The sequence below is a fragment of the Theropithecus gelada genome, chromosome 7b (genome assembly GCF_003255815.1).
Source record: "Theropithecus gelada isolate Dixy chromosome 7b, Tgel_1.0, whole genome shotgun sequence".
Classification (NCBI taxonomy): domain Eukaryota; kingdom Metazoa; phylum Chordata; class Mammalia; order Primates; family Cercopithecidae; genus Theropithecus; species Theropithecus gelada.
The window spans coordinates 94,997,297-95,024,611 of record NC_037675.1 but is presented as its reverse complement, the minus strand read 5'-3'; the positions used below and the strand labels follow the sequence as shown (position 1 = coordinate 95,024,611).

The following is a 27,315-nucleotide window of genomic DNA, read 5'->3' as shown; positions in this document are numbered from 1 at the left end:
AAAACAAAAGAAAAGGTGTGTCATGAATGTATAAAATATATGTAGTTACTAGTCTATTTTAACATTTACTACCATAAATTATACATGAATCTATTATAAAGAGTTAAGATTTATGAAAACTTACACACACACATTTACAGACCATAATGGCGCCATTCACAGTGGAGAGGAATGTTAAGCAAATGTAAAGATGCAGTATGAAATCATAACGGCATAAAACCAACTGTGGTACACATTGTACTACGGTAATAATTTTGTAGCCATCTCCTATTGCAATTCAGGTGAGCTCAAGTGTTGTCTCTCTGTGTGAGCAGCTCCTCTCTCCAGTAAATTGCAAATCACAGTAAAAAGTGATCCCTCGCAGTTCTCACGTCTTTTTCATTGTGTTTAGTGCAATACCATAAACCTTGAATAGCACCATGGGTCCCATACGAAGTGCCACTAGTGACGCTGGAAGTGCTCCCAGAAAGCAAACGAAAGTCACGACATTACTAAGAAAAGTTGAATTGCTTGATATGTACCATAGCTTGAAGTCTGCAGTTGCAGCTGCTCACCCTTTCAAATACACAATTCATCTTGTAAACAGATGGCATAAACTTACGGTATTGATAAACACAGTATGGTACTGTAAATGCATTTTCCTTATGATTTTCTCAATAACATTTTCTTTTCTCTGGCTTATTTTATTGTAAGAATACAATAAATAATGCATAAAACATACAAAATATGTGTTAATCAGCTCTTTATGTTATCATAAGGCTTCTGGTCAACAGGAAGCTATTAGAGGTTAAGTTTTGGGGAAGAGAAAAGTTAGACACGGATTTTCAACTGCACAAGGGTCAGCATTTGTACCTCCCCGTTGTTCAAGGGTCACCTGTATTTGTGACTTTACAAAGCTCATGCTGCACTGGTAAGAGAGGGGAAGAGTGACACGTGCCATCTCCATTTTACAGAGAACATATGGAGGTACGAGCCACTCCAGTTGGCTGTTTTTCAGAAGGTATACCAGAGCTATAGAATGAAAAGGAGTGATTTTTTAAACACCGTATGCTTAATCCAAATAGTGGAAGTCAGACAAATAGGGATCTCATCCCAACCCTGCCATTCATGAGCTGTGTAACCACATGCAAATTCTCTAAACCTTTGTGCCCTCCCAGTGTGGGCTGTATTAAATGAGATGTACAGAAAGCATGGCACTTAGTAGGTATGCAGAAACCTCAAGCTGCTACCACTATCATGATGACAAGGATGATGATGCTTCCAGAGCACACAATAGGCCCCAGGAAGAGTGCAAAGGAAAAAGAAGACATAATTTGTGCCTTCGTGAACTTCCGGTTTAGTTGAAGAATGCAAACCAGGCAGCCCTGCTAGAAAACCATTTCCATGACAAAACCCAGGATTCGGCCAGTCCCATTCGGCTTTCCCAGCTCTCTAGGGCCGACTTGTTTGGAAACAAGCAGAGTAAGTTTTCCACAGGTCCTTTCATTGTTCATCATGGTTTTTGTGTCAGGGTGGCACTTTGCGGAGAAAACCTGGCCCTTTAAGGAGACAGCCTGGACTATGGACCCCAAAGACCGAGTGGGTGGTCCCATGGCACTAACAGTCCATTTGGCACGTGTACATTCTGGGGGGTTGCTTTCACAATAAAAAAAAAAATGTCCATTTTGTCTTCCCATGTTGAATTCATGGAGTGTCTACCTAAATCTCAGCCCCATTCCTTCACTCCTTTCGTCCAGATCTGCTGATGGTCTCAAACTTCACACTGTTCCCTCCAGGTCATTCCTACTCTTCCCTACTCCAGGTCACCCATGTCTACCCTTTCCCTTTCCCCAGCTTCTTCCTCCCACTGCAGCTGCAGAATCCCTGTTTTCTAGGGAAGAAACTTCTGTAGATCCTCCACCTTTCTCATGGTATGCTTCTCTAGCGGGCTGAATAGCGCTCCCTGAAAATTCATGTGCACTCGGAACCTCAAGGGGCCTTATTTAGATGTCATCAGTTAAGATGGGTTCCTACTGGATAGGGCGGGTCCTAAATATAATGAATGATTAGTCCCCCGGTAAGAAGAGGAAGGGACACTCAGGGACACACAGGGAAGAAGACCATGTGGCAAAGACTGGAATGAGGCAGCTGCAAGCCAAGAAATGCCAACAATTGCTAACAGCCATGAGAATCCAGGCGAGAGGCAAGAAAGGCTCCTCCCTTAGAGTTGTCACAGGGCGCACGGCCCTGCTGCCACCTGGACTTCAGATTTCTGGCCCCCAGAATTGTGAGAGAATAAACTTCAGTAATTTTAAGCCACTCAGTCACTCAGTTCACAGCAATTTGTTACAGCAGCCTAGGTAACTAGTGCAGCTTCCCCTTCCTCACTTAGCTGGAACCTCACATTTTTCTGGTAACACAATTTCTTATTATTGCTTGGAGTGAAATGGCACCAACATAATTCACTGCAGCCTCAAACTCCTGGACTCAAGCAATCCTCCCACCTCAGCCTCTGAGTAGCTGGGACTATAGGCTTCCACCACCATACCTGGCTAATTTTTTGCTTTAGTAGAGATGGGGTCTCGCTATGTTGCCCAGGCTGATCTAAAACTCCTGGCCTTAAGTGTGCTCCCACCTCCGTTTTCTGACATGCTGGAATTACAGGGATAAGCCACTGTGCCTGGCCTTGAGATTTTCTCTTGAGAGTCCAGAGTCTCAATGAGTCTGGACTCCTGTCTTCACTGGGCCAAATGACCCTCGCTTCCCAAGACTTCCTCCAGGCCTCCTCTTAGCAGCCTCTTTCTTTTGAAACCCATGACATTGATGCACAGGGTCCTCTCCCAATTCTTTGGTCAGTTAGGGACCTAGCTCAGTCTTGCTCCTCAAGCAGGCCTCTGCAGATGCCGTCAGTGGATCAAGCCCCAGTTTCATTCACACCTCCTCATCCCCAGTGGCCTCTGTCTTTACTCTGCTGGATGAGATGCTGACCTCCCCTCTATAAGGCTGAGAACATCCAACTTCCCCCCATCCCCCAGCTCATCCTGACTGAGACTCCTCCGCCCTCTTCTCCATACTCCTCTCCCAAATATCAATTCTTCGGCTTCATCTGCATCCAGTCGTAGAATGGATTCCAGAGACAACTGTTTCATCACTCTGGAATCCTCATCCCTCTGAGCTTCCATCATAACCATATCACCAGTCCCCGGTCCTGAATAGACCCTTTGCCCATCTGCTCTCATCCACTCCCAGGCCGCTGAGCACCAGAGGAAAAGAAACCCACATCCCTACTAACTTGGTCCACTGCAAACTGGTGCTAGCTACCTCAGCCGAACCTAAAGCCTGAATGCTTTCCTCATGCAGGCTGTCTGGTACTCTCTTCCATGTTCCTGAAGCTCCCAATACAATGTCTATCATCCCCCTCTCAGGAGAAGACATCAACACCTTAATATTCTTAAGGGTTAAGTCAGCTGTTATAAACTCTCCTTAACACTTTCTCTTTTCCTCAAAATGTATCTTCTTTCAAAGGAAAGGGTATTCTTCCTGTTTTCCACCCGACCCTTTGTTCTTTTTATTTATTTATTTTTTTTTTTGAGACAGAGTCTCGCTCTGTTGCCCAGGCTGGAGCGCAGTGGCGCGATCTCGGCTCACTGCAAGCTCCGCCTCCCGGGTTCACGCCATTCTCCTGCCTCAGCCTCCTGAGTAGCTGGGACTACAGGCGCCCGCCACCGCGCCCAGCTAATTTTTTGTATTTTTAATAGAGACGGGGTTTCACCGTGGTCTCGATCTCCTGACCTTGTGATCCGCCCGCCTTGGCCTCCCAAAGTGCTGGGATTACAGGCGTGAGCCACCGCACCCGGCCCACCCTTTGTTCTTGATCGCACACTCTCCTGCCTTCCAAAACTTGGGCCCACTAACTGTTTACTTTCTCTGGCCCTTTCCCACTGACCATAAGTATGTTCAGATATTCTTTTTGTGGTTTTTTTTGTTTTTGTTTTTGTTTTGTTTTTGAGACGGAGTCCCGCTCTGTTGCCCAGGCTGGAGGGCAGTGGCGCAATCTCGGCTCACTGCAAGCTCTGCTTCCCCGGTTCGTGCCATTCTCCTGCCTCAGCCTCCGGAGTAGCTGGGACTACAGATGCCCGCCACCACGCCCGGCTAATTTTTCTGTATTTTAGTAGAGATGGGATTTCACTGTGTTAGCCAGGATGGTCTCAATCTGCTGACCTCATGATCCGCCTACCTTGGCCTCCCAAACTGCTGGGATTACAGGTGTGAGCCATTGCGCCTGGCCGTTCAGATTTTCTTTATCCTAAAAATCCTTAATGTCTACTCCCTTTTCTAAGTATCTGATGTTTCCTTTCCTCTTCTAACAAACCTTTCAGAAGAAAGTTCTGCGTTGTGTGTTTATATTCAGTAAGCCTTTGCAATGTGCTCTTAGCACTCTCTTAAATTTGGATGTTTCCAAAAATCTCTCTTTTCTCCATACTCATTCTAGTAAAGCACACCTCTGACTCTATTTTAAGGTCTTCCATGGATCTCCAAACATCATTTAATAAAATCCCTATCTTCAAGGCCCTGCATACTTGGGTCCCAACCTACTTCTCCAGCCTCATTTTCCATTACTCCCTTACATCCACACCATCCAGCAAAAAAAAAATAAAAATAAAAATAAAATAAAGCTTTGGTATCCCCCAAGTATGCCCTGCTCATTTCTGGTCCCTTCTTTCCAAGTCTCCCATCTGTTTGCTCTTGACATTCCCAGGTTTTACAACATGTCCCACCCATCTCAAATCTCTACCAATGAAAATTCTGTCGTTATCTCAATGCCCATTCAAGCGGTATTGTCTCCAGAGCCTTTCATCATTCATCATTCATCCAGAAATGCTCTCTCCCACCTTTAAGCTGTATCAAGCAGTCATTTATCACATTCCCTTGGATTGACAGTGATGTACACATACATGAATATGAATCTTAGTTTAACCAAGACTGTCAAGTTTATATTCATCCTCTCGGGGTTATTATGAAGACCAGCTCTCTTCACTCTCAAATGCAGACAAATTTGAATACTAAATTAGATGGTCACCTTTTCTCTATATAGGATTCACCCCTTCCAAACTAGATTGCAAATTCCCTAAGAACCTAGAACAAGAATGTATACAATAAGCCCTCATATTTGTTGAATGAATAATAAATAAATAAACAAAATGAGTAAAGAAAGATAGAGCCTCAATGTGATTTATCATCAGGTTAACCTGAACCAATCTTTTCCTTTTTTACCGACTCATTCTCATACATATAAAATAAGGATGTTTCTGATTTATTTCCAGGAAGATTGCAAGAGTTATTTTAAGGTTTTCAGGAGGAAAAACACTGTAAATCTAGGGTAACGTTTTATTATAATTTTCCAAATGTCTTACCAGTCTCTAAAAACTAACTTATCAGATAGCATATGGAGAGATTTAGATCTCTATTAGCAGTTCTATTTTAAGTAAGAAGGTAGGTAAGTCCTTACTTAATTATACTAGGTAAATATTAACATTTTTGGGGCATTTTTCTATATTTTCTATATTCTTAAGCCATCTAACAAATGAAAGGCATAAAATAATTTTTACTTTAACTTTTCTATTTATTCAGTATCTGGCAAATGGAAATTACCATTCCTTGTATTAACGTACTTTTAAATTAGACTAAAAAGGAAAATAAAAGCAGTTATAGGCAATCGAGCTGTCCTGGCTTGAAAAATAACCCAAACAAGCCAGTAAATCTTAATCTAACTTGAATTTTCACAACTAAAGCTTAATATATAAACAAACAAAATAAACCGTTAGGAAGACATACCTTGCAATCAACATATGGTCCTGAATGTAGGCTAAAAATTGAGGGTGATCTTTTCTGGCAAGGTATAAACACTCTCCATGCAGACAAAGAATCTTCAGGCAATTGAGCATATTAAAAAGAATGTCTGGCTCTTCAAACTTAGCCATTTCCTACACAAAAAACCACATGGTTACTAAGTTATCCAAAACAGTAATGCTAGCAAGCCAAGTACTCAAAGATATCAGAAAATATACCTGGAAAATGGTATATATTAGTCTCAATGTTACCGGAAGCTGTTGGTAGCAAAATTTTCTTTCAGTATCATTCTTTACTGCTGTGAAGAAATAATTACACAAAAATTAGGCTAACTCTTCATTTCCCCCATCATTCATCAATTTATCAAGATCATAAAAACCAACAGGAGTAACAAATTGACATAGAATATATGCAACATTGTTTGAGCAATGTTTTTATTTGCTCTCCAAATTAGCACATATCCCTGCTATGATACTAGTGCAGGAAATCTTCTGAATTGAGAATTCTCAGTTTCCATTTTCCACCGTGCAGTCCCTCATGAATTCAGATGTCTTTGGCTCCCTAGAGCTACCCCTACCCAGAGACATCTGCATACATGATGGACTGCACAGTGCTGCTAGTTCTGTTAGTTCTGCTGCTCCCTGAAGGGACTTGGAACCTGGCTAGCTATGCCTTCCTAATTGGAAGGGAGATATGCAGGTATGAGAGGTGTTCGGCCAGGCGCAGTGGCTCATGCCTGTAAATCCCAGCACTTTGGGAAGCCAAGGCAGGTGGATCACTTGAGGTCAGGAGTTCAAGACCAGCCTGGCCAATATGGTGAAACCCGTCTCTACTAAAAATACAAAAATTAGCTGGGTGTGGTGGTGGGCACCTGTAATCACAGCTACTTGAGGGCCGAGGCACGAGAATCGCTTGAACCCGCGAGGGTGGAGGTTGCAGTGAGCTGATACCGTGCCACTGCACTCCAGCCTGGGCGACACAGCAAGACTCAGTCTCGGAAAAAAAAATAAAAAAGAGAGAGAGAGAGAGTTGTTCAAGTTGTACTACCAATTAAAGGGGTGTATCCCATGGATTCTCACAAAAAGAGGCGCATTTTGAAACAGTTGAACATATTTAGATGAGAACAACTACTCATTATTTTCACCCTCTCGTGAGGATCTCTAAAACTTTTGCCCCCATACTGGGGGCAGTAATATATCATACGTGAGGCATGCTAGAGAAAAGAATTCACAAGTTAACCAGATGCAGAAACTAATGCAGAATGTGTTAAAATCACCATTACACGTTTTGGCAATCCCTAGGATCAGAGGCAATGGCAGTCAAATTCTCTTGGTCTAGATACTGAAAAGTCCATTGGGAATCTCCTGCCTGAATGTATTTTAAATGCTTGTCATAAGTACTTGACTGTTTTGTTTGATGTGAACGTTTTCAATACATTTTTGGTGGTGGACATATCTGACCGCTACAGGAAATAGGGGCCAGGCCTCAAGATGGGAAAAAGGGAATCACATTAGAAGGGAGGGGAAGCCTCTGAACACGTGTCGACAGAGCACCCCTGAATTCTAGGACGGTAGAGCTCCAGATCACCACCTGAAGGCCCGCAGAGCAGAAGCAGGAGGGAGGCTCTGAACAGCAGGGAATCCTGGTCTTGGAAGAAAGAGAAGAGTGGCTCTCCTGAGGAGACAATTTATAACTGCACCCTGCAAGACAGCAGAGAGCCTGACCAGGAAAAGAGGCTAAAGCTGCCACAGGAGCCTGGAGGAGCATGCAGGGGAGAACAAAGCATGTGTTTTAATAAGTGGACTGTATAACAATTCAGCAAGGAAAAGAAAAACATTTAAAAATAAATTGCTGGCCAGGTGCAGTGGCTCACACCTATAATCCTAGCACTTTGGGAGGCTGAGGTGGGTGTATCACTTGAGGTCAGGAGTTCGAGACCAGCCTGAACAACATGACAAAACCCGTCTCAAAAAAAAAAAATTAGTTGGGCATGGTGGCGGGCGCCTGTAGTCCCAGCTACTCAGGAAGCTGAGACATGAGAATTGCTTGAACCTGGGAGGTGGACGTTGCAGTGAGCCGAGATCACACCACTGCACTCCAGCCTGGGCAACAGAGTAAGACCCTGTCTCAAAAAAAAAGAAAAGAAAAAAAAAATTGCTTAGTTTTAACCATTGTTCCAATACAATATTACATAGAAATAAAAGTAGCAGTTAATTGATCTGTGTGCAAGCTTAGATTTAAAAAATATATTTGCATAGAAAGAGGACAGGCTATCGGATCATGCGTGAAGTCCCAGCTTCCCTTAGGCATGAGTGCTTAAGAGAAACATAACTGTAGGCCTGGGCCCTGGCTGCTGCAGCACCTAAAACAAGTTAATTAATCCTAAACTAAACTAGAAGTTGGGTTCTAGTCCCAACTCTGACATTAATTAGTTGTTTCCAATTCCCAGGTCCCCATCCCAGGGATACCCAGACTTGGAGCTGGGGAGTGGAGCTTTTGTTTGTGTTTCTGCTTCTCAGTGACTCCGATGTTCCGTTACAGCTCTGGAATCACGTGAAATATGAAGTACAAACTGTGAATGAATAGTAGGAGTGACATGACCAGAGGCAAGTCGTTTAACCCATCTGGGATTTATTTTCCTCATCTGCCAAGTGCAAAGCCTAAATAAACTGGATCAGCAGATTGTAAACTTCTTTTCTGCAGAATATTTTGTTTACAGAAAATCTTAGAATTCCAACACACAGCCGGGTGCTGTGGCTCACTCTGTAATCCCAGCACTTTGGGAGGCTGAGACGGGTGGATCGCTTGAGCCTAGGAGTTTGAGAACAGCCTGAGCAACATGGCGAAACCCCATCTCTACAAAAAGTTTTTAAAAATTAGCTGGGCATGGTGGAGCATCTCTGTGGTCCCAACTACTCGGGAGGCTGAGGTGGGAGGACTGCTTGAGCCCGGGAGGCCAAGGCTGGAGTGAGCCATGATCACGCTCTCCTGCACTCCAGACTGAATGACAGAGCAAGACCCCATCTCAAAAAAAAAAAAAAGGAACCCCAACATAAGAAAGAGAGCAAGTCGTCGGAGTAATCTGGCAGAAGCAAGGTGGGGAGCCTGCTGGGTCTTTATATTTTGCCTTCCTCTTTCCCCCAGGGGTTGCCCCAATTGAGGATGTTCCAAAAGAAATCACACCGAGCCTTTACAGCTCTAAGAAATGCACACTGAAAACCAGTGAATCAGATAATCTCAGGTATTCCTTCAAATTCTAAGGTTTATCACATGAAATAGTGTGAGCTGAGATATTCATACACAATTCACTGTTCATATGATCCATGGAGAAGCAGTTAGTTCTGACCAAAGGTTTTGTAGGGTTACTTTTGTCTGAATAAGACACCTCCACAGTTGCAATGAACCCCAGGAAACAGTCCCCTAATAATATCTGCTGCTCATTGAAGGAATGATGCCAAGCCCATGCCTCCCGATACTGGAGTGAGCTTCCAGGAGCAAGCTTTTTCTTTTTTTTTTTTTTTTTGAGCAGAGTTTCACTCTTATTGCCCAGGTTAGAGTACAATGGCACGATCTCGGCTCACTGCAACCTCCGCCTCCCCAGTTCAAGTGATTCTCCTGCCTCAGTCTCCACAGCAGCTGGGATTGCAGGCATGGGCCACCACGCTTGGCTAATTTTGTATTTTTAGTAGAGACAGGGTTTCTCCATGTTGGTCAGGTTGGTCTTGAACTCCTGACCTCAGGTGATCCGCCCACCTCAGCCTCCCAAAGTGCTGGGATTACAGGCGTGAGCCACTGTGCCCAATCAGGAGCAAGCTATTCCAACTCTTTCGGATCATGGATGCAGGAAGATTGAAAAGCTGCCCAGATCTGCCCCAGGTCTCATATAGATCCCCAGAGTGCCACCATCCAGAGCTAGAAATCAGGCTTTCCCAGAGGCACGTGGGGTCACATCCTGAAATCCCTAAATGCCGTCATGTGAAAGGAGCTAGAGTACGATTCCTGAGCATGTCTGCCATCTCGCTTGCCCCCACTGCGTCCACCCAAGAACCTTGAGACAAATGAGAAAGAGGCCACTCCCCAGCCCCAGCTAAGAGCCAACAAAGTAGCCTCCAAGCTCAACCTGCACAGCCCAACCGCCAGAGCCCCATTCTTCTATCCAAACACACTCTGCTTTGGCCAGATGCCCTGAGTGGCTGTCAAGATTGTCAGCGCCCAGCCTTGGTCCACAGAGAACACCAGGCATTGTAAGTAGGGAGGCGATGAGTTTTTATTGAAAACCGGCACCTACTGCCAGAAAGATGCTCAGGGAACTGGGTTCTATGGGAACTGCAATGGATCTGTTCACTTTATAATCTGCTGGGAAACGTTCCTCTGCATGAGTCTATACTAAGGAAACCACGTCTGAATTTGCCCAAGTCGATGTTAAACCAAGAACCCAGTGATTTGAACATCAGGCCCTGTGCACACAGTACACTCCCCAGCAGTCAGAGCACACCTACCAGCACGTTCCACAGGCTCGGTGCGATTGCCTGGGTTCTCCCCATGCTTGCTTGAAGGATTCTCCTCCTCCTCCCCTTCAGGGCCTATGATAAACTCTGGTCTGGAAGAAAGGAGGCTATCCTCAAGGCTGTCTGTGGGCTCCTGAAATAAACAGGACAGGCAGCCAGGTAAGTGGCCCTGGAGGGGTGTCAGGAATAGTTCGCTCAGCTCAGCAAAGCTGGACCTGGGCCCCATGCTGCTGCAGCCAGAGGCCAAGGCACCACACCCCAAAAGACCTCAAGCTTATTGTCAGAACAGTGAAAAGAAAGCTCTATCCGCTATTGCTGAAATATTTTCTTTCACTTCAAATATATATAGAAGATCAAAAACATCATTAAATCTTCCTAGGCCTGCTTTCTCACCTCAAGTCACTCCCACCCATGTCCATGTTATTCAATAACAGGACTTAATCAGGAAGGAATAATAAGGGGTTCACAGAGCTATATTAAGATGCAAATGGCTGGGCACTGTGGCTCACGCCTATAATCCCAGCACTTTGGGAGGCCGAGGTGGGCGGATCACGAGGTCAGGAGTTCGAGTCCAGCCTGACCAACATGGTGAAATTCCGTCTCTACTAAAAATACAGAAATTAGCCAGGCATGGTGGCACACACCTGTAATCTCAGCTACTAGGGAGGCTGAGGCAGGAGAATCGCTTGAACCTGGGAGGTGGAGGTTGCAGTGAGCTGAGATTGCACCACTGCACATCAGCCTGGGCGACAGAGCAAGACTCCATCTCAAAAAACAAGATGCAAATACTGGCCAGGTGTGCTGGTTCATGCCTGGAATCCCAGTGCTTTGGGAGGCTGAGGCAGGAGGATTGCTTGAGGGCAGGATCTGAGACCAGCCTGGGCAACACAGTGAGACCTCATCTCTAAAAGAATGTTTTAAATTATCCAGGCATGGTGGCATGCCTGTGCCCAGTTACCCAGGAGGCTGAGGTGGGAGGATCCCTTAAACCCAGGAGTTCAAGGCTGCAGCTATTCATGATCCCACCACTGCAATCCTAGGTGACAGAGCAAGACCCTATCTCTAAAAATAATAATAATAATAATAAATAAATTTTTTAAAAAATTTAAAGACACAAATACTGGTTGTCCAGGGTAGTCAAATTTTTAGGAGCGAGAAACTGCTATAACATGTGAGTTACAGACAGCAAGGTATGGCAACCCAAGTGTCTGTCAACAGGTAGCTGGAGAAACAATTTAAAAATGCATACATTTGGCCAGGTATGGTGGCTCACGCCTGTAATCCCAGCACTTTGGGAGGCCGAGGAGGGTGAATCACTTGAGCTCAGGAGTTTAAGACCAACTGGGCAACATGGCAAAACCCCGTCTCCACAAAAAATAATTTAAAAATTAGCCAGGCATGGTAGTGGGTGCCTGTAGTCCCAGCTGCTTGAGGGGCTGAGGTGGGAGAATCACCTGAGCCTGGGAGGCAAAGGTTGTAGTGAGCATGATTGAGTCACTGCACTCCAGCCTAGGAGACAGAGTGAGACACTGTCTCAAAAAAAAAAAAAAAAGAAAAAAAAAGAAAAAAAAAAATTTACAGTATTCATTATCACTTAAACTTTGTAATATAACTTTGTGATAAAAGTTATTTCAAGAATACTAGTAATGCATGAAACCATATGAATGGAGGCGCTACAACCCTCACTCAAGCCACTTAATAGAATTCTGTATAGTGTGGCTCCAGTTTGTATCCCTTTCCAAGAGCCTGAGTCGGCGGAAGCAATGGGAAAAGTTTCTTTTAACACAGTCTCACGTATAACCCAGCATGGAGTCTAAGATGATGCTGGAGGAAGACTCCATTACATCAGCTACTGCAGTCTTTAATGCTATTATACATGGGTCATCTTGTTTCTTCAACTGCTTACCACCAGCCGGCTTTCTTCTTTGGGAGCTAGTCTCTCCAGGAGTTCACAAGCAAGCTGATAGCAGAGGATACTAGACTGACATAAGTTGCACTCGATTGCTTTTTCGTCCTTCTGGCAGGTGTGGGATCCCCCCCAGGGGGCTTGGAAGACATTGTTTATAATAGAAATAATGTCCTTTGATAAGCTGTGCTCTAAACCCATCGTGATTCCATCATCTTGTAACTCCATCTGAAAGACATCGAAAAAAGGACACACACACACACATACACACAGGAAAAAAAAAAAAAGAAGAAGAAGGAGTTTGGTCCATTTGTCCATTATTCCATTGGCACACTACTTGGGGATAATTTTCACTAATTGGCAGCAATATTGAATTGTTTAAAGACAATATAGGCTTCAAGACCATGAATATACATTGCTGTCCATGGGTTGTTTCTAGAAGGAATATAAACACAAGACGAAGCAATCGGAATTATTTTAAAAATCATGTGGGACATTTAAAAGAGAGCTGTTGTTGTTTTTGGCTCGTCAGTTTGTGAGATTTTACACATTTTAAAAATGCTCCTCCTCACCTAGAGTCCAGATCTTGGTTTCTAAATACCATGAGCTGCTAAAAGGAACCAGGGCTCCTTGGAGAAATGGCTGAATTCCAGGGCTGGGGCTAGGAAAATATAAGATGAGCCCGGAACATCTTGTTGCACCAGAAATTAAGGAAGAGTTCACGGAATGATGTGGACGTGCCAAAAGAACACAGGAGCCAGCTTGAAAAGATTCCCACTGGCCAATTTGTGGAACACGAGCATCAAGATACAGAATCACAGTAACAGAGTATAACCCACCAAATAACGTAAAAATCCCTGGGCACTGCGGGAATAAGTAGATAAATAAATAAACACATAAATGGGAAAGAAGGAGAAACTATTCCATCAGTAGAATACCAGCGAATACATTTAGAAGAAATGATGGAATTGGAAAATTATCACTTGACTGTCATGATAGTAATAATTGATGAATCATCCATTGATGCTAAAACTAGTGGATGAAAGTCTGATAAATAAATAGGAAATCCATAAGGTATTTACAAATTACTTATTAGTTACAAAAGGGAAAATAGTGACTTTATCACAGAAAAATCTGGCAGATTTTGGTCACTTGGTTAAGGTGACTGAAGTTATCATCGCAGTAATGGGACATTATTATCTTACGCCTGCTGACATGATGCATTACAAAGGACATAACATCACATCTGTGGTCTTCCTACCAAAAAATGCATGACCCAAATTAATTCATAAGGAAGCATCAGGCAAACTCAAATCGAGGGAGAGTCCACAAAATAACCAGACTATACTCTTCAAAAATGTCAAGGCCCCATAAGTATAGACACCCATGAGGTACCCACAAAAATTTAAAAAATTTTTTTTAAAAAAAGTCAAGGATGTGAAAGATAAAGATGAAGGAACTGTCCTAGATTAAAGAAGACAAAGGAAACAGTACATATAATTGCAATGAGTGCTTCTAAATTGTTCCTTAATCAAAGCCAGGCTTTGTTCTCTTGCTATAAAGATATTACTATTATATCAATTTTTAAAATTAATAATTTCTGTAAGTTATATAGTAGTACTATAACACTATTAATTTCCTGATTTTGATAACTGTACTATGTTTATGTAAGAGAATGTCCTTATTTTTTAGAAAATACACTCTGAAGTGTTTAGGGATAAAAGGACATCATGTCTGCAATTTAGTCTCAAACAATCTATTAAAAAATTAATGCATACACATGCAGAGAAAGAGAGAGAGAAGCAGACGTGGTAAATGTTAACATCGGGAGAATTGCAGGGAGGAGTATTTGGAAATTCTTTATAGTATTCTTGTAACTTTTCTGCAAATCTGAAATTGTTTCAAAATAAAAGGTTAAAAAGAAATGTTCTCATCAAAACCTTTTTAACTTCTCTTTTAAAATTAACTTTAAAAATGAATGTATGAAATATATTAAAATTAGCTTCATCACTATAGAGTTGTTGCCCCTCCCAACAATAGTATCATACTTTTTGTTCATGCAATTTACTTAACAGAATCAATTCTAATGACGCTAAGGTGTTTCTAAAATTCAATCCATTCTCATATGTCAACATCACTGCAGATATTCACATAAGTAGTTTTCAGACTCTCTGGGAAATCCCCAAAGGAGTTTGCAAAAGGTCTTGGGTGATGCTGCATCATTTCGGTAAGTGTGGAGATGCCCAACACATGGAAAGAATTGCTGTACAATGCTTTCTCTCATTCTTCACCTCTGAACTAAAGGAAGCTCATGCTTCAGCTACCTGCTTCAGGAGAAGATCAAACATGAGGATGAAACAATTTAGATTCATTTCATCATCTTCACAATCAAAGTCAATAGTCCTTCCTCCTGGGTGTCCAAAATTCTTGAAAGGGCTACGAAATGGACTACGCATAGGACTCCGAAACGGACTCTGGAAAGGACTATGAAATGGACTGAGCATATTGTGCTGAACTCGTCGACCAGGATCAGAGGCAACACTCACCTACAAGAAAGAATGGCAACACAGAAATGAACTCACAGAAGCTCAAATGGCTGTGTAAAATATCTGGGGACTCTATGGAAGGTATTTCCAGCTGTCACACTTATTTCCTTCCTTAACCATTGGCATTAGTATCTCCAAATACTAAGGATTCTCTCAATATATAAAAACAAAAAATAAAACCACTCAAACTTCCTAGTTGTCAGGAAGTGACATCAACACGCCAAAGAATGAAGGCATCTGCCATTACATTTTTCAACCCATCAAACATGTCCAATTAGACCAGATTGTTTGAATATACTGAAAACCATACCCTGAAAAATGAGAATTTACAAAAGTAAAATATTGCAAGATAATGTTTAGAATCAGAAGCACAGAATCTCAGATTGACACGATTGGTTAAAAGATGGTCTCTGGGGATTACAAGTAGTAAACTATTATGGGTCGACAATATATGATAAACCTTTTATACTGATTATTCTCCATTTGTCCACCCAACCCCCATTCAGACCTTTACTACCTCCTTGGCCCTACTCTATGCCCAAGAAGTCATGGACTGAGTCTCCTCTGGCTCCTTTGCTGCGTAGCTTCCAGCTGGGTTAAGTCAATGGTTTTTATTCTTTGGATTTTTTTGTCACTGTTTTGCTTTGGGACAGAGTCTTGCTCTCTTGCCCAGGCTGGAGTGCAGCGGCATGATCATGGCTCACTGCAGGCTTGACCTCCTAGGCTCAAGCAATCCTCCCACCTCAGCCTCCCAAGTAGCTGGGACTACAGGCTTGCACCACCAGGCCCAGCTAATTTTTTGAAAATTTTTTTGTAGAGACAAGGTCTCATTATGTGGCCCAGGCTGGTCTCTAACTCCTGGACTCAAGCAATCCTCCCACTTCAGCTCCCGAAGTGCTGGGATTAGAGGCATGAGTCACCAAACCTGGCTGGGTTCAGTGAATAGGAGGCACCAGCAGAAGTCCTGAAAGCTGGAGGAGAGAGAGGCAGAAGAATTTCCCCTTCTCCCTGCCCACTTGGGTGCTACATCTCTGGGAGCATCTCTAGCACTCCATAACTTCTCCAACCAGCCCTTTCTTACAGTTCAGCTCCTGTTTGGTACTCCAGGAGCTCCTTCCCTTGTTCCTTCAGCCCTGGGGGTGTAAGGACTTTCTCCTGGACTGTTCCTGGACTCTGAGTGCCTTGTCTACCCGTACTGCTCCTTTAGCTCCCTTAAGCTTTCCCATAACACTATAGGCAGAATCTCCACTAAAGTCTGTCATTTAAACTATCTGGGATAAATTCTGAATCGGGACCCTGACTAACACATCTGTACATCACTCTCAAATCATATTTCTCTCTCTTTTTTTTCTTTTTCAATTTTTATTTTAGAATCAGGGGACACATGTGCAGGTTTGTTACAAAGTTATATTGAGTGATGCTGAGGTTTGGGATATGATTGAACCTACCACCTAGGATATTTTTCTGTCTTAAAAATCTTTGTGGTAACCACAAAGCTCTTCAAACACCATTTTTAAGGTAAAGAGGAAAATGACCCCATTAAGAATCAGAATACCCAAGCATTCATGGTGTTATCTGTAGGAAATCACTTCACTTCACTGAACATCAGGTTAGGCAGTTGTAAAATGAAGATAATGAGTTCTTCCCTGGCTGCCTCACACAATCCTGTGATATTGTTTATTGTGAACACATTGCACAGAATAAAGTGCCACACAAAGGAATGTCATCTTAAAGGTTATGGAAGAAAGAAATAAAGTATAGATGGTTGGCAGCCGGCTCCTATCAGGCAGATGACAAAATAAGTAATGATATTCTTTAAAAACCATGAATATAAACCCATAATCATGTTCCATTTTTTAATCCCTAGATATCAGGTGGAATGGCTGGAGGCCTGTGGCATACAGTGGGGGAAATTTTGTAGAGAAGCTTGACAAGGAAAGAGTGGTGAACATTTTCTGCCAACCATCCAATAAGAGTCCACCTTTCCACAGCTGCTCATGGCCTGAGAACAGCAGCACATCAGCAGAGACTCTACATCAGCAGAGGCCTCCATAGAAAAATAATCAAAGCTGTCCAGCAGTTTGTATACACTTTAGACCAGACTATCTTGACTTTTCTCATCTACAGTGATGCAAAGGGGTCAAGAAAGTGGGCTCAGTTGGTTCACAGTGACAGCATCCCTCACATTCACCACTAGTTGATCATATCTTCCCAAAAGACAAGGAAAAAAAATCATCCAAACTCCTGCCAAACTCCTCACCCCCAAAGTGAAGCACTGATCTGCCTAGGAGCTGGTGAAAAATTCTTATTCAGCAGGAGACTCATAAAAATAGAATGTTACCAAAAAGCTACTCTTTTTCATCAAGGGAGAGAGCTAAAATTCAAAGCAATTAAAAAGAAAATGAAAACTCAATAACTTACTGATTATATACTATACCAAACAAATGTGACTATTTAATGCACTTAAAAGATGAACACAGCGAGATGGGAGGAAAACACATTTTTGGTTTCTTATGAGTACTTTCAGGCTTAGGATAACTGACAAGGGTTTTCAAAACTTTTAAAAGTAAGACAAGAACAAATGTGGCAATAATTACCCTTCGAGATGCAAGGTTCCCTGCCAGTTCACTGACTCTTGATTTTCTTTGATTTGCCAGCTCTTTGACCGAATTAACTCCATCAGAAAACATACTTATTAGGAGTTGAAGTGGAACCATGATATCTAACTCCGATAATACCTAGGGAAAAAAAGGCATATATCCCCCAAAAAACACATGTAAATTTTAAAACTCAAAAAAGCTACATTTAGCCTTCTTTTTCCAAAGCAAATTGTTGAACCTGAGGATATTTAGCCTTGCATGTATTCTATCAACACAGTCATCCTCCAATTTTCATACTAAGAAAATCAAAGTTATCATTGAACTTTCTCCTTTCCTCACCCCCAGCATCTAATAGGTCACCATGTTCTTTCTGCTAACACTTCTCAGTTTCTCTTGATGCTGTCCCCGACTCTCCATACCCACCGCTAGTGCCTCAGGTCCCCACCTTTCTCCTGGACTAGCACTGCTTCTCCAGTCCATCCCCACTCTGATCTCAATGACCCATCCCATCTTGCTGTCTGGTACAACTTGGTGTCAATCTGGGCCCAAATCAAGTCACCTCCTCTGTCATTAATTTTCTGGAAAAAAATGCCTTCTTCCTTCAGACAGAATTAATCCATCCCTGTTCTGTGCTTTCTTAACCTTTATACATACCTTTATTACAGCAATTATTACTTTTTCTTCTGTTTAATTATCTCATCCTATCCCTCCCACTGAGAGCTGCTTAAAGAAAGGAAGTATGCAGAAAGGACTATTTCTGGTCCCACTTTTATTCCAGTGCCTATTCCAGTGCCTGGCCCATGGGAGCTCTTGCATGTGTTTCCACAATTAATTATAAATGAGTCAACTCTAACCACTATAGTGTCCACTCTATTCTCCAAATAGACCAAGGCTGGAAAACCTCCTTCAGCTGCAGCACTCTGTCTTATAAATCAAGGCTGGATGAAAGCCCAGTCCGTAAAACGTGTAAATGTTGCCGCTGTAGCTATACGGGTCAAAGCTGTATGGGCTCATCCCCAAGGAGAACAGTGTAAGGGCTGTGCAACTGGGTAACTGAGGCAACATCCAGCCATGTGTAGGAAGACTGGCTTTCTTAAAAGGAGAATTACTTTACTGAAATCCATTTGGGAATAAATGGTTAAAATTCTAAATCCCAAAGTTGACTATTTTTTTTTTTTATGAGACAGGGTCTCACTTTGTTGCCCAGGCTGGAGTGCAGTGGCCTGATCATAGCTCATTGCAGCCTTGATCTCGTGGGCTCAAGAGATTCTCCTGGCTCAGCCTCCCAAGTAGCTGGGACTACAGATGTGCGTCACCACATCCAGCTAATTTTTGTAGAGATGGGCTTTGGCTATGTTGGCCAGACTGGTCTTGAACTCGTGAGCTTAAGTGATCCACCCACCTTCGCCTCCCAAAGTGCTGGGATTACAGGTGTGAGCTACCAAGCTGGCCCAAATTTTGACTTTTTAAAAAATGGTCTCTTTACTCTTTGTCAAATGTGAAGAATGTTGCTCTTTAGTTTCGAACCCAGAAAGGCATCTTTACAACTTGAAGAGCTTATGGAATCCTATCCTTGCATGACACAGAAATGTATCTGTACCTGTAGTTAACCTAAACATTGATTCTGTCCTCATTTTCTAAAACTGCCCAAACTTCATATCAGGTATTCAAGTCAATTTAATAAACTTTAATTGAACATCCACTTTTTTTTTTTGAGACAGAGTCTCACTCTGTTGCCCAGGCTGGAGTGCAGTGGTGTGGTCTCGGCTCACTGAAACCTCTGCCTCCTGGATTCAAGTAATTCTCTGTCTCAGCCTCCCAAGTAGCTGGGATTACAGGCACCCACCACCATGCCTGGCTAATTTTTTGTATTTTGAATAGAGATAGGATTTCACCATCTTGGCCAGGCTGGTCTTGAATTCCTGACCTTGTGATCCACCCACCTCAGCCTCCCAAAATGCTGGGATTACAGGCATGAGCCACCGCACCCGGCCCTGAACATCCACTTTTAAATACAAAGCATGTGCTATATTCTAGGAGGAGAGGATGAAGAGGGTTATAAATACAGAAATGAGTAAGACCTGGCCCTTGTACTCAGGAGGTTGTAATCAGGTGGAGAGAGAGACAAAAACTGTGAGACAGAAATAGAACCAAATTCACACAGAGAACCTGGGAAGATGAGGGCTTGAAGTAGCAGAAAACTTCACATAGGGGATAATTTTTGAGATGAACTTTAAAAGGTAGGTTGGAGTTCACAAATAGAGACACAAGAGAAAGTCATCCCAGGCTGAGAGAACAGCACGAACTAGTCACTAAATCCTTCCCCATCCTTCCAAGTAAAGGACCTGTTTAATATCAAAGATTTAGCAGAATCCCACAAGACAACTATTATACTTTTAATAGCCATTGATGGAAAAATATAAAAGGACCTCAAGCTACTATGAATTCAGTAATATTATTGCACAATTTATATATTTATATATTACCCACAACTAGAGCAACATATATTTGAAATTTACTCATTTATCTATGCATAGGAGATATTCTTTCTTGGCAAACATAGGGACTTATGAACTCTTTGCTACAACTCCCACCCCCTCGACCCAGGAATCTAAAGCTTGTAAGCTAAGAACTATTTCCTAAAATGATCGGAAGTATTATTCACTTACATGAAGCCACAGTAAAGCTTGCTCCTGCACAGATGAGGGGTATCCTGTAAACCGACAACTAATAAAACCAAACATCTCCTCCATTGAGAAAGGCAGAGGACAGAGTTCAATGTCAAACATTTTGCTGGAAAGCAGAGCAACAAAAGTAAATGACCAATGGGCATAGATCAGGTTCTACTAATGCCACCAATGTCTTTCTAACTATTGCCTATTTGGAAAGCCAAGTCTTTTAGATTAGTTTGTGTTCTGAACTGTTAGCAGCATGTTTCACTTTACTAGAAGAGAAGCTTATGTCATTGAAATAGAGATCTTATAAATAATTCATATGGTGGTTAATAACATTACTGTTCTTCCTCATATTAGGTTTAACAGAAGGAATTGCATTTCTAAGGCATTAGCATTGCTCCCTAGCATCTAAAACAGTTTCCCTTTGCACTTTCCCACCACATCCTACCAATTATAATTATATTTGAAAATTTCAAAATAAGCAAACGTCTGTTTTTATCTATTTACTATTCCACAAGAACAAAATCTTTTCGGGACAATGCCAAATCATCTTAGGTGGAGGTATTGCAGCTATTTCACGTTGGGGCTTCAAGTTTCTCTACAGGGTTGTTAAAAAGTAAATGAGATTATATAAAATGCTTAGTAGGGTGACAGGCATACAGTACATGCTCAACAAACATTAGGTATGATTATAATTGCAGTGATTTCATTAAACTACTTACCCACCTTAATACTTCCCTGAATTCTTTTAACTGATTATCTGGGACTTCTGTTCTGATGGCTTCCAGCCATTCCGGCATAATACACTCCCAGACAGATTGACTGATCACATTATAGGGGATCAGGCAGAGGATTCGATTGAGACCTTCCTTCAGCTGAGTCACTGTGCTACAGGACTTATCCCAGTAGCCACCAACCTGAAGGGGTTTCCACACCCACAGGAGAAAAGAATGAAACACACTGGTTACAATTATACTCAAGGACTTCCTAAGGCAATGGGTACAGAGAAAGGCCACAATCCGTCATGTCTGAGTCCTCGGCCAAGAATCTTCAGTGTGAGATTGATTCGTAAGACGGCAAACCACCAGGATCCATCAGTTACAGAAAGGAAAACATAGTTACCAATAGGCTCAAATATTGATTACGGATTGAATTTTTAATGATTCTACTGTAGATTTTCCAAATCACATGTGAATTAAAATTCCAAAGATTTATTCCCAACAGGATGAGCATACTCTTAGAGCTTTCTTATTCCTAAAGTCTGATAAATCCATTACAACATGCACGTTAAACCTGTGCTTCAGAAGAACACAGCTTTCTACTACTGCGTGCTTTGTACTGCAGATTTTTCATTACAGGAAATATGGTAGTACACAGTGCTCTTTTTACCCTATGCTGCATACTCTGCCACAATTTTTTTCCTAAGAACACTCTAAAGGTAGTTGAATCTGTGAATAAAAAGGACTGGCTTTTTAAACTAATTAAGATAGTATATTAATTTTTAAGAGCAGGAAAAGGTTAAAATCATGAATTTACAGACTTAGGTTGTTCATAATCCTGAGGTTAGAGATTGTATATTCTAAGTATCAATGTAGCAAAGGTTAAACTGGTCCTGAGTCTTTACCAAATAACACAAGATGTGTGAGAAATTACCTTAATTTAAATGAATCCTATTTTAAATGTTTATTACATCTAGAATTCCAGATTATTCCGAAAAATCAATCAATTATATTTTAAAGTTCCAATATCTATTTGGTGCCATATTGACCAAAATCCTAGACAATGGACTAAATATTTTTAGGAAGTGACTCTATTTCTGGAATTTCTGTTGTGTTGTTGTTAGTTACAGCTACAGAGAGAAAAGAATCAGCACTAATAACATTAAGATCCTGAAATATATCATTACTGAAGTTTTTTTGGCTACGTAGTTTATGGTCAAGCCATATAAAGGCTTATTGGTTTTGAATTGTATTTTGGAACAAGCATGCTTTTGGAAACCCTAAATTGTCAATGGCCAGATGACAAATCTTTTGGGTTAGAAAAGCTTTCATATTTAAAAGGATTTTTAGAGCACACTTACCCTAAACAAATGTCCTAATTACCTACAGGGGAGGATGAAATGGAAAGAAGGACACAAAAAGTATCACAGCTAGCCTAAAAGCTTCCTTAATGAAATTAAACAACAGAAATCAGATTTAGAACAACAATTTAAATCTACACCCACTATAAACTCCCCTTCACTACCTTCCTCCTGCCCATGGCCCAGTGGGAGGCTGATAGTTCAGTCTGATAGGAGATATTACGGAAGACTTTCCTCTACAGGTCAATGGGCTGAAATGGAATGATATGCTCTGAGGGCAGGAATTTATCCTAAAGGCTCTGTTAAAAGATTTAGAAAAACATTCCAAAGGCACACAGCTCTAAATTCAGAAGCCCTGGAACGCAGGAATCTTTTGGTTTCCACATCAGTTGGAAATCTTCTCTCTGACATAAAGGGGCAATTTCAAAATAGTGCAGTTGGATGGGCAGGCCAATCCCTTAACTGGCTGAGTCCACCACCCAGTTCTTTGAAGAATTAAAAATAACTGTTCTAGGCTGAGGCGAAAGGATCTCCTGAGGCCAGGAGTTCAAGACCAGCCTGAGCAGCATAGTGAGACCCTGTCTCTAAACAAATTTTTTTTTAATTAGCCGGGCATGGTGGTATGCACCTGTAGTTCCATCTACTCGGGAAGCTGAGGTGGGAGGATCGACTGAGCCAGAAGTTTGAGGCTGCAGTGAGCTATGGTTGTGCTACTGTACTCCAGCCTGGGCCACAGAGTGAGAACCCATATTAAATAAATAAATAAATATTTTTAAAAAATAAATAAATGTCCTGGCTTTACTGAGTCTTTACAAAAACACAAATGTGGCCTTAGGAAAAACCTAAAGCACCACCCCCCATCCTTCTTACCAATCCCAAAACCTCCCCTCCAAAAGACGCTTGCAGATACTATAAAATGCCAGGACACTGGAAAAGGGACTGTCCTGCACTTAAGAAGCAAAACTTAAATTGTAATTGTCCCGCGCCTCAGCCTGGACATGTAAACACTGCAGACTCTCCAGACAAATAATCATCCATTCCCCCATCCTCCCTTAAGCACCTACATGTTAAAGCTCAACACTGCCAGGAGAATTTCCTGTTTGTCCTAGACCAAAACCTGGCAATAGGCAAATATGTCCCTGGAAATCCTCTTGGAGCAGTTACTTTAAAAGTCTGCATCGTGGGGCGCAGTGGCTCACACCTATAATCCCAGCACTTTGGGGGGGGGCCGCAATTCATAGTCATATTAAGACCAATTAATAGTCATACAAAGTGTGAAAGGAAAACCTTGGGCCCCAAAATTACTAAGCTAAAGGGAAATGTCAAGCTGGGAACTGCTCAGGGCAAACCTGCGTCCCACTCTATTCAAAGTCACCCCTCTGCCACACACTGAGACAGATGCATATCTGATTGACTTCTTTGGAAAGGCTCATCAGAAACTCAAAAGAATGCAACCATTTGTCTCTCACCTACCTGTGACCTGGAAGCTCCCTCCCTGCTTCGAGTTGTCCCCGCCTTTCTGGACAGAACCAATGTACTTCTTACATATATTGATTGATGTCTCATGTCTCCCTAAAATGTATAAAACCAAGCTGTGCCCCGAGCACCTTGGGCACATGTCTTTCCCGAGGCTGTGTCACAGGAGAGCATCCTCAACCTTGGCAAAATAAACTTTCTAAACTAACTGAGACCGTCTCAGATATTCAGGGTTCACAAAAGAAAGTAGCCATTATATTGATAAAAGAAAACTTCAGCTGAATTAAATGTAAAGGAGTTTAATCAAACAATAAATGATTCACAATTTGGGCAGCCTTCTGAGTCAGAGTAGGCTCAGAGACTCCAGCACAGCCACGTGGTAGAAGAAGATTTATGAACAGAAAAAGGAAAGGGATGGACAGAAAAGAGAAGTAAGGCCGGGCACGGTGGCTCATGCCTATAATCCCAGCACTCTGTAAGGCCGAGGTGGGTGGATCACCTGAGGTCAGGTGTTTGAGACCAACATGAGAAAACCTCATCTCTACTAAAAATACAAAAAAATTGACCAGGTGTGGTGGTGGGCACCTGAATCCCAGCTACTTGGGAGGCTGAGGCAGGAGAATCACTTGAACCTGGGAGGTGAAGGTTGCAGTGAGCCAAGATTGCACCACTCCACTCCAGCCTGGGCAACAAGAGTGAAACTCCGTCTCAAAAAAAAAAAAAAAAAAAAAAGAAAAAAGGAAGGAAGGAAGGGTACAGAAACAGCTGGATTTGGTATAGGTTGGCATTTGCGTTTTGTGAACATGGTTCGAATAGTTGGCTACATTCGATTGGCCAAAACTCGGTGATTGGCACGGTGTAGGCTATGGTCCATTCATACCTCCACTTGTTATAGATCACGATGTACAGAGAAACTTTTAGGCCAAACTTAAAGGATGTAAGGAGGCAGTTTTAGGCTAAACTTAATTTAACACTATATTATTTTTCGGGGCTTTCATGTTTAATCATGCCTTTTACTTAAAGAATTCCAGGCCGGTGGCAGTGGCTCAAGCCTGTAATCTCAGCACTTTGGGAGGCCAAGGTGGGTGGATCACGAGGTCAGGAGATCAAGACCATCCTTGCCAACATGGTGAAACCCCACCTCTACTGGGTGTGGTGGCACATGCCTGTAGTCGCAGCTACTCACGAGGCTGAGGCAGGAGAATCGCTTGAACCCGGAAGGCAGAGGTTGCAGTGAGCTGAGATCATGCCACTACACTCCAGCCTGGCGACAGAGCAAGATTCCGTCTCAAAAAAAAAAAAAAAAAAATTTCCAGAAACTGGCCTAAGGAGATCCGAAATCGAACCAAGGCTGTGGAATGTCCCTACTCGGGAAGGAATGCTGAACAATTGATTTACAGCATTGTTGCCACTGGCCAGACCACCAGGTGGCCTGTTACTCAACGTAACCATCATGACCGGCTATGCTGACCTGCATACCTTACCCCTTAACAAGCTCTGCCCAGCCCAGCCTGCAAACCTTACCCGTGATGTCAATTCCCGCTCTTTGCCTAATAAAACGATCCCTACCAACGCTTTTTGGAAAACCAGTGGGAGGATTCTTGCACTTCCACTGTCTCCCTTGCTCTTGAGCACAAGCCCTGAAATAAAATCCTTGTCTAGGAAATCCGCTTGGCCCCATGTTAATTTCCATTACATGGGAAGCCAAAGAGTCTGGTTTATAAGAGATTCTCTGGCAACTGCTGCACGTCCACAGGACATGGGGAACATTTTTCCCTCCCAAGCAGGAGGCTTGTGAGCCAGCATGATGGCCAGACACCTCTGCAGCTGATGGGCAGCTGTCTGAATCTTTGGTTCAGTATTGCTGTAACTGAGAGTTTTCCTCCAGCTTCCCCAAGACTCCTTGCCACCCCTCTAAGCTATGCTTTCCCTCTTCTCCTGTCCCCTACTTGTTGTGTTTTTATTTTTCCTTCTTCTTCCTTCCTCCTTCCCTTCTTTTGGTTTTCACTAACTTCATCAACTCCAACTGAATAGATACCCACACAGGGCATGTTGAAATGGTGGATTGGCTCAGCCTGAATAGTCACCCATGCAGGATGGATTGAAATGGCTGATCAGTTTAGAAAACTCTGTTTAGTGCCCTGACTTTGAACTCTGTAATCTTCTTTAAGTCTTCTAAGTATTTTCCCTCCCTTTGCCACACCTTATGAGGAAGGGAAGCCTGTGGACTTGCCTGTCATCTGTCTGTTTCAGTGTGAAGCTACTGACTCTGCGTGCCGTTAAAGCAAACTAAATACAGCCTGAGAAGAACTCCATACTTCTATATTTGAGTCCTTGTGGATATAACCTAGCTGTAGAAAACAACGTATATGGTGGTCCATTTTCAAGACAAAATACCTTGAGTACACTTGGACCTGTAAGCTATGGAAGAACAGGATACCCTAGGACCCTGCATTAATAGCCACTGCCTGCTTGTTTGAACCCTTTAGTTATCCTCACCCAAACCAGAGGATTTAGCTTAGAATGGAAGTTTATTAGCTTGCAAAAACAGCTCACCTTATCTATTCCTAACAGCTTGCTTAACCCCCTAGGTCATAGGTCAAATACTTGAAGAGTCTCAGAGCTGACTACGATTACAATGCATTAAGGGCTGCAACAAAATACAGTGAGAAGACCCTAAAGAAAATACCTAAAGCCCCAACCCAACAACCAATAAAAACCAAGAAAAGAAACTTAGGTGACCACGTCCAGGAAGATTGTAACCCTACAGTGCTCAGCCTAGAGGAACCAGGGGAAGGACTTGCGCACGAGGGGATAAATTGCTTGCTGTAACTGTACCAGATGTGCCTGCTCAACAGACACCCGATCTTGCAAGACCGACAGTCAAGTCTCACTTTTGCTGTACTTCTGGTCTCTTAGTCCTTTCTTTGGGTTTGGACCAGTAGGTGCGCCTCTTATAATTTGGGGGAGCGCATTTCTGTCAGGCCTCTGAGCCTAAACTAAGCCACTGTATCCGCTGTGACCTGCATGTATACATCCAGATGGCCTGAAGTAACTGAAGAATCACAAAAGAAGTGAAAATGGCCAGTTCCTGCCTTAACTGATGACATTACTTTATGAAATTCCTTCTCCTGGCTCATCCTGGCTCAAAAGCTCCCCCACTAAGCACCTTGTGACTCCCACCCCTGCCAGCCAGCGAACAACCCCCTTTGACTGTAATTTTCCACTACCTACCCAAATCTTATAAAACGGCCCCACCCCTATCTCCCTTTGCTGACTCTCTTTTCAGACTCAGCCCGCCTGCATCATGGTGATTAAAAAGCTTTATTGCTCACACAAAGCCTGTTTGGTGTTCTCTTCACACAGACGCAGATGAAATTTGGTGCCATGACTCAGATCGAGGGACTTCCCTTAGGAGATCAATCCCCTGTCCTCCTGCTCCTTCAGCATTTATTCTCCAAAGGATATCGGGTATCCCCCTCCAAAGCTCAAATTTCTTCTCCATCCATTACCTACCTCAGCATAATTCTTCATAAAAACACACGTGCTCTCCCTGCCAATCATGTCCGACTGATCTCTCAAACCCCAACACCTTCTACAAAACAACTCCTTTCCTTCCTAGGCATGGTTGGACACTTTCACTTTTGGATACCTGGTTTTGCATCCTAACAAAACCATTATATAAACTCACAAAA

The 27,315-nt window shown here is 42.6% G+C and overlaps 1 protein-coding gene across 3 annotated transcripts in view; it reads right to left on the bottom strand.

Moving 5' to 3' along the window:
• UNC79 (unc-79 homolog, NALCN channel complex subunit) overlaps positions 1 to 27,315 on the bottom strand; it is a 371,443-nt gene that overhangs the window by 118,161 nt on the left and 225,967 nt on the right. For all 3 annotated transcript variants that reach the window (XM_025391814.1, XM_025391812.1, XM_025391813.1), the window contains 8 exons: positions 20,791 to 20,981; positions 20,059 to 20,182; positions 17,387 to 17,527; positions 14,568 to 14,789; positions 12,244 to 12,471; positions 10,329 to 10,470; positions 6,048 to 6,127; positions 5,815 to 5,963 (listed from right to left, as the gene is read on the bottom strand). In XM_025391814.1, the coding sequence (XP_025247599.1) occupies positions 5,815 to 5,963; positions 6,048 to 6,127; positions 10,329 to 10,470; positions 12,244 to 12,471; positions 14,568 to 14,789; positions 17,387 to 17,527; positions 20,059 to 20,182; positions 20,791 to 20,981 (1,277 nt within the window). The remainder of the gene's footprint in view (positions 1 to 5,814; positions 5,964 to 6,047; positions 6,128 to 10,328; positions 10,471 to 12,243; positions 12,472 to 14,567; positions 14,790 to 17,386; positions 17,528 to 20,058; positions 20,183 to 20,790; positions 20,982 to 27,315) is intronic.